Source organism: Harpia harpyja, chromosome 5 (assembly GCF_026419915.1).
Source record: "Harpia harpyja isolate bHarHar1 chromosome 5, bHarHar1 primary haplotype, whole genome shotgun sequence".
Taxonomy (NCBI): domain Eukaryota; kingdom Metazoa; phylum Chordata; class Aves; order Accipitriformes; family Accipitridae; genus Harpia; species Harpia harpyja.
The window spans coordinates 53,300,231-53,313,861 of NC_068944.1; the positions used below are offsets into that span (position 1 = coordinate 53,300,231).

Here is a 13,631-nt window from a genome sequence, read left to right on the forward strand (position 1 = left end):
CAACTATAGAGAGCAGCGCAATAGCTTGCAGATAACCTGTTTGTCTGCTTATACCTATCCACCTGCATCTGGCCTTCAGCCAGTATAGAATAATAAAGACTGCCTAGCTGCTAAAGATTTTGGAAGTAAAAAAAAAAAGTGCACACAACTTGTCTCCCCCTTATCCCATACCCAAACTATCCATTTGTCTGTCCATCAACTAGGACATTCACTGAACCAAGGCAATTCTTACCCATTTCAGCCAGAAACACAGCCTTGGTTAAGACGGTCTCCTTTTCTTAGCACACACTGCTGCAGAGATAGGGTCTGTGTACTCAGCTGCAGGACTTTAGGAGGGAGAACTGTACTACATTGTGGTTCTGTTCTGTCTTACTCCTCCCAAGTGTAAGCGTACAATTCACTAAACAGCATTTCGACATTGGCATTAGCCGCTTCCAGTGTTCTGGTGCTCCAGGCAGGAAACAAAACTTGAAAATTTCTTTTTGGGCAGACTATAAAAAGCAAAATTTAATGCTTAAAGTGTTATTTACTCGCGGTAGGAATCCAGTTTAAAAGAGCAAACCAAGTAACTCCCAAGTTTTAAACAGCATTATTTCAAGTTGAATTTATCCAAGAAAGGAACCACTGTGCATTGAAGGGTCACAGAACTAAATTCATCAAAAAACCCCCCAAAAACCCAAATAAAACATGATAGACGTATACTTTTTTCAAGTTTAACTAAATTTACAGAGCTTCCATACATCAAACAATTTAACCAACCCTTTATTTCCTCCTAGTTTGAAAATGACTAGTGTGACATGCCATATATTTTAAACTTTCAGGAACCAGTACTGAATATTTACATATTTATTCCACATTTGACACTTTACTTTTCATTTCAAATTCCCTGACAGAAACCAAATGATTCATATCCCTGCTAGTTTCCACACAGTAAAGTTTCTAAAAAAAAAACAACCTTAACACATAGTCTAAAGGAGCTAGTCAGCTTTAAAAATATTTATGCAGTGCTCCTTAAAAAAATAGCATTAATACCTGTAATGCCTGTGACAGCTCCACCCATTTTAGTCATTACAATTGCATTATTAGTAAAATTAAATCTCCCTGTTACTTTTACCATTGAGAAAATTGTTTGGCTTCCAATCCAAATCTTTGTTCATGTTATTTTAAACAATGTTAAAACACATACCTTTGTGAACGGATACTATTCCCTTTAACTGCACCCAGTCAATTAACAGAACTTTACCACTTACTTTCATAGGTTATGTCAATTGACGTTGTGCAACATAATCGCCTCTCAAACAGTGGGACGGTGTCCCACAGTCTCCACGCAGAGAAAGTACACGTAATAGGGGCCTTCTGCAGTTCAAATAAAAACCTACTTAATTTAGCCAGGCAGTATAAAGCTAAAAAAAAATTCAATTTAAAGTACTACCATGCTTTAGAAACACTTAAAATTGGGTGTTAAAGTTTATGAGTCTAGGCAGATGAGTTGTCCAAAGTAAGTTAAGATTACGTAAAACAAGAACGTTACAACTGGGCCTTATTTAAGCAGACGGAGACCCCTTTATAGCACTTTTGTAATGTCAAGAGACCAAAGCATAAGTGAAAATTGAGCTCAGCTAAGTCTGACAGTGGAGCTCGTTTGTAAAAATTTTATGTGGCCTTTAGAAAAAGCTACCACTCCTCACCCCAGCCAAAAATGCAATAAAAGGCTATTGGGAATCAGTTAATTCTATGAAATCCCACGGAGCCCAAAGGAATGCAAACATGTAAAAAGCTTACTTCAATCACTGAATTTAGTATGAAAATAAATATAGAGTTGAATCTAGTGGTAACATTTCTTTATGAAATCCTACTTCTCAAAGTTTTTCTTTTCACATTGTATCTCAGTCTAATTACAGAAACAAAAATCCAGACCATCTATTCAAAGGGAAGGTTTAGCATTACTGCTTCACTATGTGGTTGTTCAGCTCGCACATCTGTCTCTATGCCTTCTCCTCGACTATGTAAGTCACCAGAGACGCAGGCAAGTAATTAACCCAGGCTGTCTCAGAGTACAGGTATCTTGCCTTCTAACTTCAAAGCATACTCTGTTTTCCAGTGAAATAACTCTTGGGCTCCTAATGCATGAGCTGGAGTTGTAAATGCTAGAACATTATCTTATTCTCCCTGAAGTCAATGACAGATTTTCTACTAATATTAACAGGTGTGGTATCTTATTTAAGTGTCTAAACACATTACCAAAGAGGTACAACAAAACCTACATAAATTACGTTTACATTTGTATTCTTTCACAGATTAATTAATTTCAATCAATCTTCTATCACCTGCTACTTCAACTGCTGTCAGATGGACCTCATTCATTAATAACTCAGACTGGCTAAAAAAAAAAAAAAAAAAAAAAAAAAAAAAAAAAAAAGAGGGCTAATGGCTCTAAACCTGAGAGAAAAAACTAAAATTGCCTTACATATATATATATTTTTTAATTTTCTTGCAGTAATAAGTCACACACAAAACACCTGTACCTTTCATTTGGCACAATGAATATTTTAAAAGTCCTTCAAGTCTTAACTCAAAGAGGTTCTTTACTGAGTATTGTCTACTGAAGTCCATGAAAAAATTAAAACATTCTTTCAAAAGGAACAAAAAATTTACAATTGTACACAAAAAGTCTTGAATTTTATTGAAATTTCAAGTCTTGTATCAAACAAAAACTTCTCTTCAGCAAAAATATTCTCTTGGCGTCCTCCAGATACCAGTAAATCTGAATTGGTCCTTTAGTGCCGCTGCTTTCTTTGTCATCTTCACAGAAGTCCACATTGTTGGGCTGTTCCATTAGGTCTCAATTTTATCGTGTGAAGGAACGTACATGACGACCTCTTCCACTGCCTCCACTAACAAACTTTCCTCTTGAGCCACCACTGCTACTACTATTAGCACTTGTCCAAGATGGTCCAATTCCTCCCCGGCCTCTGGAAGCACGATCGCGAGGACTCGGTCGGTAGCCTTAAAGCAAAGAAAAGTATACTCAGTTGGAAAAAAAAAAAAAAAAAAAAAAAAAAGCCCTAGGCGTAGTAGCGCTGCGAAAGCATAAGAAACAAAAACAAGATGAGGCACAAACGGGGTCTGTTTCCTCCTTTTAATTTTCACTTTTCTTTTAGGCAAGCATTTTTGCTTTGATTGGCTCTATAATTACCATGTAGGTACGAAGACAACTGAATTGCAAAAATCTGAATGCAAAATTAAGATTCTGTGATCAAGTGTTCAATTCAGCAAGTTTTATGGATTACAGGGCAGTTCGTATGAAAGCATGTATTTGACACAGTCTCAGTGACAACTGTTCATATATGCTTAAAACATTTGCTGAATTTCAAGGTGTCTGCAGCATCCTTGCATGGTTTCATTTGTAAAGCAAAAATGAAATTCAAGGAATTTTCTATAGTTCGATGCCCATATGAATACCATGTACCTGCTGAACTTAATGGTCTCAATGGTGGCAGTGGACCCCTGTTAAAATTGCTTTGACCACCTCTACTGTCATTGTAGGTTCCCCTGGGCGTACTCTGTGCACTCCAACTTGAGCCTCGAGCGCCTTCACGACGACTGTAATTTCCTAGATAGAGAAAAACACACCCACTGTTGAGCAAACATCACTTTTTTTTTGTTTGTTTCAATCTTCACAGTACTCAGAGTGGTAAACATAATATTTACATAATTCAAATAGATGAAGCTATTCTGCATCAACATACCCTCAGTATTCTATCTCAAAGTCTACAAGTTACTATATTATCCAGGGAATTAGAAGAAAATACCTGTTTTTCAGATAAGTTTAAAAGAATTCACATTATCTAGTGTATTAAGACAGACTCCTATACTTCAAGGTTTTGTGGTAAAGTAAATCCTAGTATTTATAACTTTACTAAATGGAAGTATTTTCTGTATCTACTGTGCAAGGACTTGCCCTAATTATGGGATGGAAGGGAAAGGAATGCAAACTTGTCTATATATGAAACAAACTTAACACTCTGTAGCTACAATCTCCAGGTTCACTGAAAATTGCATCTTGACTCTTGTCAGGATCTTCCATCCTTTTATTCAAAAGCCTCCCTTAAGCCCAGAGATGTATTGTGATGCTTGATTTCAGGAACTACCGTGTCACAAATGGTAGAGAGGGCTTTTTATTTTTCTGACTGCATCTCTGAAGCACTCCCAACAGTTGCTAAAAGAAAACAGCTAACTCCTTTGGTAAAAGAGGGAAAGAGGCAACACAGGAACTCGCAGACTTGTTTCAATTCCACAGTACTCAAGACAACCTTTTCTAGCACTAAACAACTTATTTCAACAACACTGCTTCATGAACATCTCTACACCAGGGATGACTAACTGCTAGTAAATTGGGCTAGTATTACTGAAGCATTTTTAGCATTCATTTACTCCAATTCTAATACAGGAAACAACATACCTTTTGAAGCAGGTGGTGTAAAGAACCTGTTCTGACTGTGAAAAGCTCCTCGTCCTCCACGATTCCCTGAGAACCCACCACGTGAAGAAATCTTCTGTGACACTTTTGGTGGCCTTTTGGCTGGTGGTATCCCATCTGGAGCAACCACTTCTTTGCTCTCTGCAGCAACAAAATCATCCACATGCATGGAGGGTGGCCTGCTCGTATTCTGTTTCCTCTGACGGAAGATATCATGTGGTCGAATTCCTTGTCCAAATCCTCCCCTGCCTCTTCCTCTTGGTGGTGGGACAACATGAGCTCTCTTTGCAGGCTCTATGTACTCAGATTTTCCACTGTCATGACAAACCATGATTTACTTAGTTAATGTAAAAATGTATACATACTGAAGGTCAGGCATTCTCCATATTGGAGATGCAATTTGAAAGGTATTTGACATTTTGAGAATATACAAATCAGTGCTGAACACACTGTTTACTCATTAAACTCATCTTACCTTGAAGTTATGAAGGTCTCATGCTTGTGCTTGCCGAGTTTGAACCCTTTTGTGGTTTTTGTGCGGCCAGGAGATGATGGTTCTGACAAAAATGACCTCTCCAATTCAGCTTGCAAGTCAAAGTCACTGCAGCCCTTCTCTGACAGTTCAATTAAGTCAACTTTTACCTGCAATGATAGAGTTTAGTTTTATCACAACAATGATTATTAGCACCTCTGAAGAAAACAACATGCTGCACCAGGATGGATGACATTCAGCTAGGGTCCTTCTACTTGAGCAAAAAAGCTCCATCCTCTACCCTTTAATGCAGCAGTGTGCCTCAAAACAAAAAGCAGCAGTAACAGAACAAAAAAGCAGCAGAGCTGCAGCAAAATTGTCTTGATAGTTCTGAATCTCAGCAAAGTCAAGGGCATAGCTTTCAAGTATGAACACCTGCCTTGTCACTAAATGACCTACAGTGAGGCGCTCTTTTGCTTAAGCTACAGTCCTATAAATTTATTAATGCTGCTTTTATACAGGAATCAACAGTTTTGATTTTGCTTAAGAAATGAAAACATAAGTATCTCTGCATGTAAATTTTAAAAAGTAAAACTAAAAAAGAACAAAGGCAATAAAGTCAACAGAAACTGATTATTTCTCACATAGGAAGTTAAGACACTGCCAATTACTTAGTTTAAAAAAAAAAGAATGTTATTTTATATTTTTCAAATGACATTTAAAGTTTAGATTATAAAAATCAAGTTTCAAATACTGTGAAAATTTTTTGTGCAAGTAGTTTCATTTACTACTGCCATTTTTTCCACTTTTGTCACATCAGAGCAAAGATTTAAAAAAAAAAAGTGTAGCTATCAGGCTCTTTGGATATTACTGCAATGACAGAAGACAAGCAAGGAAAAGAAAATAAATCACATTCTTTGTCTACATTTAACACAAACTGCTGAAAAGCCCCAGCAGCAATGCAAAATTAGATGCAGATTAGGACTGACCCAACAACTGTTCCTCTAAAGGAGATGACTTCTGCATTAGAGCACTGCAAAAGGTGCCAATCTTGTGGCTGCTTCCAAGTGAACCTGAAGGCATTTGATAACAACCTTTAGCAAATGCCAACCCCTATATCTGGGTCAATTTACAAGGGTGAGCTCAGGAAAACAAACCGTTTGGCCATACGAATTTCTGATGCTACTAGCTCAGGTTAACCCTCATTTTTAAATCCACTTCAGTTACGTTAATGAAGCCTTTTACCATATCCAGATCAGTGTCTATTTCTTCAGCCTGAAAGGGTGAGAACCACATGGACTTCAGCTGGTCATCCATCACGTCTGCCAACACGTATGTAGTCCTGCAACAAAACAATGCCAAATGCCTATTTGGTTATGAACTACAACCAACTGCAAGCACACGCAGCATTACAGAACCTGAGGTGAATGTTGCTGCCTTACCCTTGATACCTGCATGAAATTAAATACACTGGGAATAGTAGGTAGTAGTGACAACAGTGCTGTTTAGACCCTGTTTGTAACATACTCATGCATAAATTATTGCATTTTCTTAAGTAGTATGGTACTATGCATACAGGTAGTATACTCACACACTTAACCATTTTACCTGTTATTAAACAAATTCTGAAGAGAGTCTGGTGCAGAAAGAATAGGCTCTATGTCTTGGTCACTCAGTGGACAAGAATCGCCCACCGATTCCAACATCTGCCTCACTCCAACGATGTTGTCCAGTAAGGATTCAAGGCCATCATCTTCCTTAGAACGATCCTAAGTCAACATAGCACAAGTCAGAACTTTTTCCCCTCCTCAGAGAAGGAAATATGATTTTGTTAATTTAAAAAATAAAAAGGGGGTGGGGTACTACACAAAACAGTCTATCCATCCACAAATAGTGAAACCAAGACACCCAAGCACACAGACAACAGCAGAGAGCTCCTCAGTATGCTATAAAACAAACAATGTCACCACATGCACATTCTAGTCTTTGTTTCCAGTTGATGCAATAACCTCCATAACATATCCCCAAAGAAGGCATCACCCCAGGTTTTAGTTAACAAGCTCTCTGCTAGAGCACTCCAACATCCTAAGTGTCTGCTATTTCTCCTTCAGCACAGTCGTGGCTTTTAATCTTTTACTACCAATGTAGGCAGCCAGGGAAGGGACAGGAGGGAGTATAGCACTGGAAAGGCATTTGTGACCAACAGGCTATGGAACAGCTGTTTTATGGACCCTTCTAAATTAGCCATCTACTGCACAGCTGCCATCAATTATGTAGGATTAGATTTGAATATTAGAGTTAAGTTTGTGATTAGAGTCACAGAAACATTGGACAAATTGAATTCTGCATGTCCTCTAGTCCAATTCCCCCCTGCTTGAAGAAGGACTATCATCAAAGCCAGATCAGGTCAGCCATAACTTTATCTAGCTGCGTCTGAAAAAAAGCTCCAGTGACAGAGAGCCCACAGCCACTCTGAGCAACCTGTTCCAGCCCTGCACTTCTCTCTCAGTGATTTTTTTTTTTTTTTTTTGCTAATGTCAACCTGAACCTCTGTCCTGGTTTCAGCTGGGATAGAGTTAATTGTCTTCCTAGTAGCTGGTACAGTGCTATGTTTTGAGTTCAGTATGAGAAGAATGTTGATAACACACGGATGTTTTCAGTTGTTGCTAAGTAATGTTTAGTCTAAAAGTCAAGGATTTTTCAGCTTCTCATGCCCAGCCAGCAAGAAAGCTGGAGGGACACAAGAAGTTGGGACAGGACAGAGCCAGGGCAGCTGACCTAAACTGGCCAACGGTGTATTCCATACCATGTGACGTCACATCTAGTATAGGAACTGGGGGAGTGGGGGCGGGGGGATCACCGCTCGGGGACTAGCTGAGCATTGATCGGCCAGTGGTGAGCAATTGCACTGTGCATCATTTGTATATTCCAATCCTTTTATTATTACTGCTGTCATTTTATTAGTGTTATCATTATCATTACTAGTTTCTCCTTTTCTGTTCTATTAAACTCTTCTTATTTCAACCCATGAGTTTCACTTCTTTTCCCAATTTTCTCCCCCATACCACTGGGGGCGGGGGGGGGAAGTGAGTGAGCAGCTGCATGGTGCTTAGTTGCTGGCTGGGGTTAAACCATGACAACCCCTGAAGCCCCAGTTTGGGGCCGTTGCCCCTTATTTTATCATCTAGAATTACCAAAAGGAGTTTGATTCCACCACCTTTGTTACTATCCCCCAAACAGCTGTAAGTAGCTTTGAGATGGCTCCTTAGCCCTCTTCACCAGGCTAACCAAGCCTGGCTTCCTCCTCCTCTCTCTGTAGCACATGTGCTCTAGGTCCCTGACCACCTCGGTAGAACCTTCTTCAGTTTCCCTAGATCTCTCTAGAACTGGTGAGAGGACAAAGCTGACCAAAGGTGAACGCAGCACTCCACATGAGAGCTCACCAGCATCCTGTGGAGGCAGACAGTAAGGTCCCTTGATTTGCTGACCATGCTCCTTCCACGACAGCTCTGAACAGTCTGCCTTGTCTGTAGTGACCATGCACTGTTGGCCCATGTTCAACCCAACATCCACCATAACCACCTGGCCCTTTTCAGCCCAGCCCACATCAAGGCATGGGGTTATCCTGCTCTCAGTGCAGAACTTTGCATTTTTCCTAACAAGCCACACAAGCTTCCTGATAAATAATCCTAAAACATTTATTGAGGTCCCTCTGGATTGAGGATTTGCTGTTTGTCACCTTAGTCACTCCCCCAGCTTACTGTCATCCACAAATTCGCTGAAGATGTATATACATCATTCAGGTCTCTGATGAAAACCTCCAACAATATCAGCCCCAGTACTGGCTCCTGGGTATTCCACTTGTTACTGGTCATCAGCAATATCTAGCCACTGCTAAGCAGTGGTTCCTGTTGCTTATTACATTACCAATCTGCTTCACCACTATCTGGCGCGCTCTGTTGTATGCATTCACTGTCTTTCACCACAGAGTTAACTGCCTGTGCTCTTATGGTGTGCAAATACTCTCAGCACAAGGGGACTCCAACCTACCTGAAACTTCTTAGCATTACCACAACACAAACAATAAAGTCAGAATCCATCCTGCATCAGAAGGATGGATCCAAAATCACCTGATTTTGGACATCAGTATTAAAATAATGGCAACAGCTATTACCAGTTCCACAAGGTATGCCACAGAATTGCACATCCTTCTCATCAAGGAGGGATAGCCTATATTGTTTTAAAAACACATTCAGATACAAGACCGCAACTTCAACTTGATTATTTAAATTCTTTTACCATAACGTGTTTCTCCAGATCAAGCAGCAGGTTTTCTGGGGTTTCCTCTTTGTTCTGCAGTAGATGTTTTAACTCTGCAGTAGTTAGACCCAGTGTTCTCCCTGGATGAGATCCATCTGCTTCCATAAGGCTTCCGTCATCTCCACAACATCCCTGAAATATTTGACAAGTGGGAAATAAGTACACATAAATATTCATTATACTTCTGGACTGCAAACCCCTTAGAATTCAAACATACATTAGAGCAAATCCAGCAAAATAAGAATAATCTTTTGATTTAAAAACATATTATACAAAATATTTTAATAAAGAACACTTCAATAGGCAAGTTTAGATGCTGCATCAGGATGAATGCAATGCTTTCCTATATAAGCTGAGGTTTGTATCACAGAATTACCAAGTATTTTAGATTCCTGTCTATACTCCTTATCTATACAGCAACTCTAACAGGATGCCATGAATCTAAAACCTGGACACAATAGGATGCTATTCATTTAAGAAATCAATATGAATCAATATGCTGTTCTTCCTACTGAAAAACCCTCTTATTTACTAAACATATATTCTGCCTAGCTTTCACAGATCTCATTAAAAACTAAAGATGGCACTAACACTACTGATGGAAAAGCCTCACACAGCAATCTGCATAGTCAACTGCTTTCTGAAATAATTGTTCCTGAATGTGTTTCACACTGCAGATTTCAGAGAAATGCAGCTAGGTTTGTTTAAGTATTTGATATATATTCACTTACCAGCGTATCAGAGTTTAGAATCTGTCGCATAAAATCCAAAAAAGAAGAGGCCAGTTCACCTGTGTCTTTGCTAAAACTAGTTATTACTCGCTTTAATACAGTGTACAGAGCACTGCTGTGTTTTCTTAGAGAACTGTTTTCATAATGAAAAGAGAGAAAATACTTTATTAGTGCATTCATTGTGACCATTCCACTGTAACTCGTTATAAGAAAACAACATATATGCAAAATAAATTTGGTAAATTTTACAATTATCAAGTTGAGTTTTGATTACAAAGCTGGAGTTTCATTATTTTCTCTGTACTAGACTGTTGTCACCGGTGCTGTCTGCAGATATTTCAGACTGCACGTATACAGCTACACATACTACAGCAATACCTCCAAAACCTGCAAGAAATTACATTTTCATCTTTGGCAGACAAGGGATAGGGGTACAGAAATATTTGCTTGCACAAGGGCCTTATGTATAAAGCAGGATCATGCTTGCTCTTACAATTTCACTGCATCCCATGATGTCTAACTGCAGAAACAAATCAGAAACAAACACAGAAATAGCAAGGCTGTGCACTGAAGCTGACAGCTAGACATACGAGATCATAGAAATAACAGCGTCTTTAACCTGTTTATTTTTCATTTGCGGGTTGTATAGCTTCTTGCAGTCTGAGCAGCACAGTTCTGCAGCACTGCTTAGAAGAGTGTTTTGAACAACTTTTTATTGACAAGGCTTCAGATACTACCTTTTTCTCTTTGGGAACCTCACAACTTTCTTGCCTCTCTGCACCTCACCTTCAGTGGACAGAAACAGGTCCAAATACAGGACAAGGAGTTAAGTGTCAAAACAACACAATACTGTCCAATGTATGTATATATTCTGTTCAAAAGGGAGTGGAGTCAACAGAAATAGTTTAAAAAAAAAAAAATCCTCATTTCAAAAGCCTTAATTGCCTGGAGGTCAGAACACTCTGGGGAAGTGCAAACTGAATCCCCTCAAAATAGAGGGAATGACAGACAGCTCTCCAATATCCCAGACAACAGCTCTAACTACTGAGTCACTCAAAAGGGAAGGACATAAGCATTATATCTCATTCTAATCCTCCAGCCTTGGAGTGGGGAAATGGAGCATACAACCCTTTTTTCAATGCTTTGTTTGTTTCTTGAAAGAAAGTGCTCCTGTGTGCATACTGCAGAAATTATTCAGAGGTAAAATCTCAAGTGAAGGAAGACCAAAATACTGAGTAAAACACTGAAGCCCCAAATAGAAATGAAAGTTCAGGTGCCTTATCCTCAATGTCTCCTACTAGATCAGTAGGAAATGATTTCACACTGCAGAAGTTTTTAAATACTTCGAAGTTGTCAGCAATATCTTAAAATACCATACCTCTTTAAGTGATAGAAGCCATAGTCATGCTCTGTAAGGAACATCATTGTTCGGATACATGTCAGCAGACAACTGTAACTGCTCTCAGAATTAGTTAATGTTTCCATCAGACAGTCACAAATTAAGGGCATCAGCTCTTTGCTTGGTAAGGAGTTGGAAAGCTGCTCTGATTCAGACACAGAGCCTTCTGATGAACTTGGTAAAATGAGTGCAATATCCTATAAAAAAATGATTATTATACATAGTAAAAAATGCATTCTGTACACCAGCAATAAGTATAAACCATACATTAAGTCAGAAGCACTAGGTTCTTTCACTACCCCTTTATCATCTTATTCCAGTACTTCAATTACTGACCAGTAAAATACTAATCCAAAGTATCCTTTTTAATTTGGTTCTGTTAAGGGTTACAAACCATTACTGATTTTTAAAAACATAAAAAGTTCAAAGGGTGAAATGTGATAGCAGAGCCACAACTAAAAGCCAGTCATTGGATAATATGCATACAGTTTCCTGCCTAGGTAGTCAAACTGTCCCTTAATCTCAAAACATTCATCAAAATACAAGGAGCGGCTGAGGTCACTTGGCTTGTTCAGCTTGGAGAAGAGGAGGCTGAGGGGTGACCTCATCGCAGTCTACAACTTCCTCAAAGGGGGCAGCGGAGGAGGAGGTGCTGATCTCCTCTCTGGTGACCAGCGGTAGGACACAAGGAAATGGAATGAAGCTGTGTCAGGGGAAGTTCAGGTTGGACATTAGGAAAAGGTTCTTCACTCAGAGGGTAGTTGGTCACTGGAACAGGCTCCCCAGGGGAGTGGTCACAGCACCAAGCCCATCAGAGTTCAAGGAGCATCTGGACAACGCTCTTAGTCATATGGTTTAGTTTTAGGTAGTCCTGTGAGGAGCAGGGAGTTGGACTTGATCCTTATGGGTCCCTTCCAGCTTGAGATATTCTATGATTTTGTGATTCTCTGAAAATCAAGAGGCTGCAGACACCACCTAGAAAGTTTAAGATCTACTACCCCCTCCACATTTTACATAAAATAAAACAAGATCGACTTTCACAATGGATTTGTATGGGCAAAGAGCTCTTGTTTATATGCAAATGGCTGATTAAACTCTACTGACTAACAACGCCCAAATTGCTTTTACATAACGGGGTAAGCACTAAAGCAAATAAATACATGCAACTAGTAAGGCAAATAATGACATGCAAATCTATGCATGCAATAATGAGAAACTACCAGGGCTAGTCTATGAATCAGTTTTCAGATAACATTTCTTACCATGCTCTAGTAACTTATACTGTTGGTTTTTTTAATGGTGGAGTTTTACGGTAGCAGCATATCATATATATCTTTATATTTGGAATACATTTTTAAGAGGTTTCAGTTAGACAACTAAGAGATACTTATTTATTCAACTAGGTAAGAGGTGAGCAGTGACAACTCAAGTTTTGCCAGTGGCCCATAGGGAGAAATAACATCACTCTCTCAGCTGAGGGGACAGTCAATCTTTGTGCAATTCAGTTTTCGGCCTCTAATGAGCTACCAGAATAGTGCACATAAAGCAAAAGAGGTATCATAAAATGAAAGGATTTACATACATTCAAGAGCAACAAGACAGCAAGTCTGCGAAAGCAGCCAACCATACACATTTTTTCTTTTTGTGTTTTAACAATGTTGATGGGGGTTTTTTTCTTTTGGAAAAAAGCAGGCACCTAAGAAATAACCTCATTTGATTTGTCTCCTACAATTATCAACACGTTATGCATTAAATATAGAAAATACCTGATCACAGAGGGACTGCAAAAGGGAAGTTACATATTCAGCGCACTGCTGATGAGTGACGTTGTCCCCAGCCGATCGCATCAAAGCCAAGAGCTCCTGGAAAACCTCTGCATACTTTTCATCACCTTTAGTAGTTCCATTGATAAGATGCAAAATAGCCAATTTACAAGCTTTATGTGAAGCCAGGGCATCCAATAAAGCAAGCAATCGAGTGGTCTGTCCAGTGTACTGTTTCTCTTTATCTTCTGTGTTGCTGAAATGATACCAATGCACTTTGAAAAAGCTGTTTTAAAGTGATCTAAAAAACCACAAACACAACCATTACAGGAGTCATATAATTCTGCATTTTTAAAAAAACCACCTAGTTTACATATTTAAACTTAGAGTTTTATTCACTTTTTGAAAACTGCTCAACTTTCACTAAATGACTTCTGATTGCATCATAAATTAACTAATCTACTGT

At 39.0% G+C, this 13,631-nt stretch overlaps 1 protein-coding gene across 1 annotated transcript in view; it reads right to left on the minus strand.

Moving 5' to 3' along the window:
• Nucleotides 1–744: 744 nt before the first annotated feature.
• VIRMA (vir like m6A methyltransferase associated) overlaps nt 745–13,631 on the minus strand; it is a 28,201-nt gene continuing 15,314 nt past the window's right edge. Inside the window, exons 15-24 of the mRNA XM_052788412.1 lie at nt 13,169–13,421; nt 11,382–11,599; nt 10,004–10,136; nt 9,252–9,404; nt 6,561–6,721; nt 6,198–6,294; nt 4,956–5,122; nt 4,463–4,794; nt 3,470–3,613; nt 745–3,006 (exon numbers count right to left, since the gene is read on the minus strand). Of these exons, the coding sequence (XP_052644372.1) occupies nt 2,849–3,006; nt 3,470–3,613; nt 4,463–4,794; nt 4,956–5,122; nt 6,198–6,294; nt 6,561–6,721; nt 9,252–9,404; nt 10,004–10,136; nt 11,382–11,599; nt 13,169–13,421 (1,816 nt within the window). The 3' untranslated portion in view covers nt 745–2,848. The remainder of the gene's footprint in view (nt 3,007–3,469; nt 3,614–4,462; nt 4,795–4,955; nt 5,123–6,197; nt 6,295–6,560; nt 6,722–9,251; nt 9,405–10,003; nt 10,137–11,381; nt 11,600–13,168; nt 13,422–13,631) is intronic.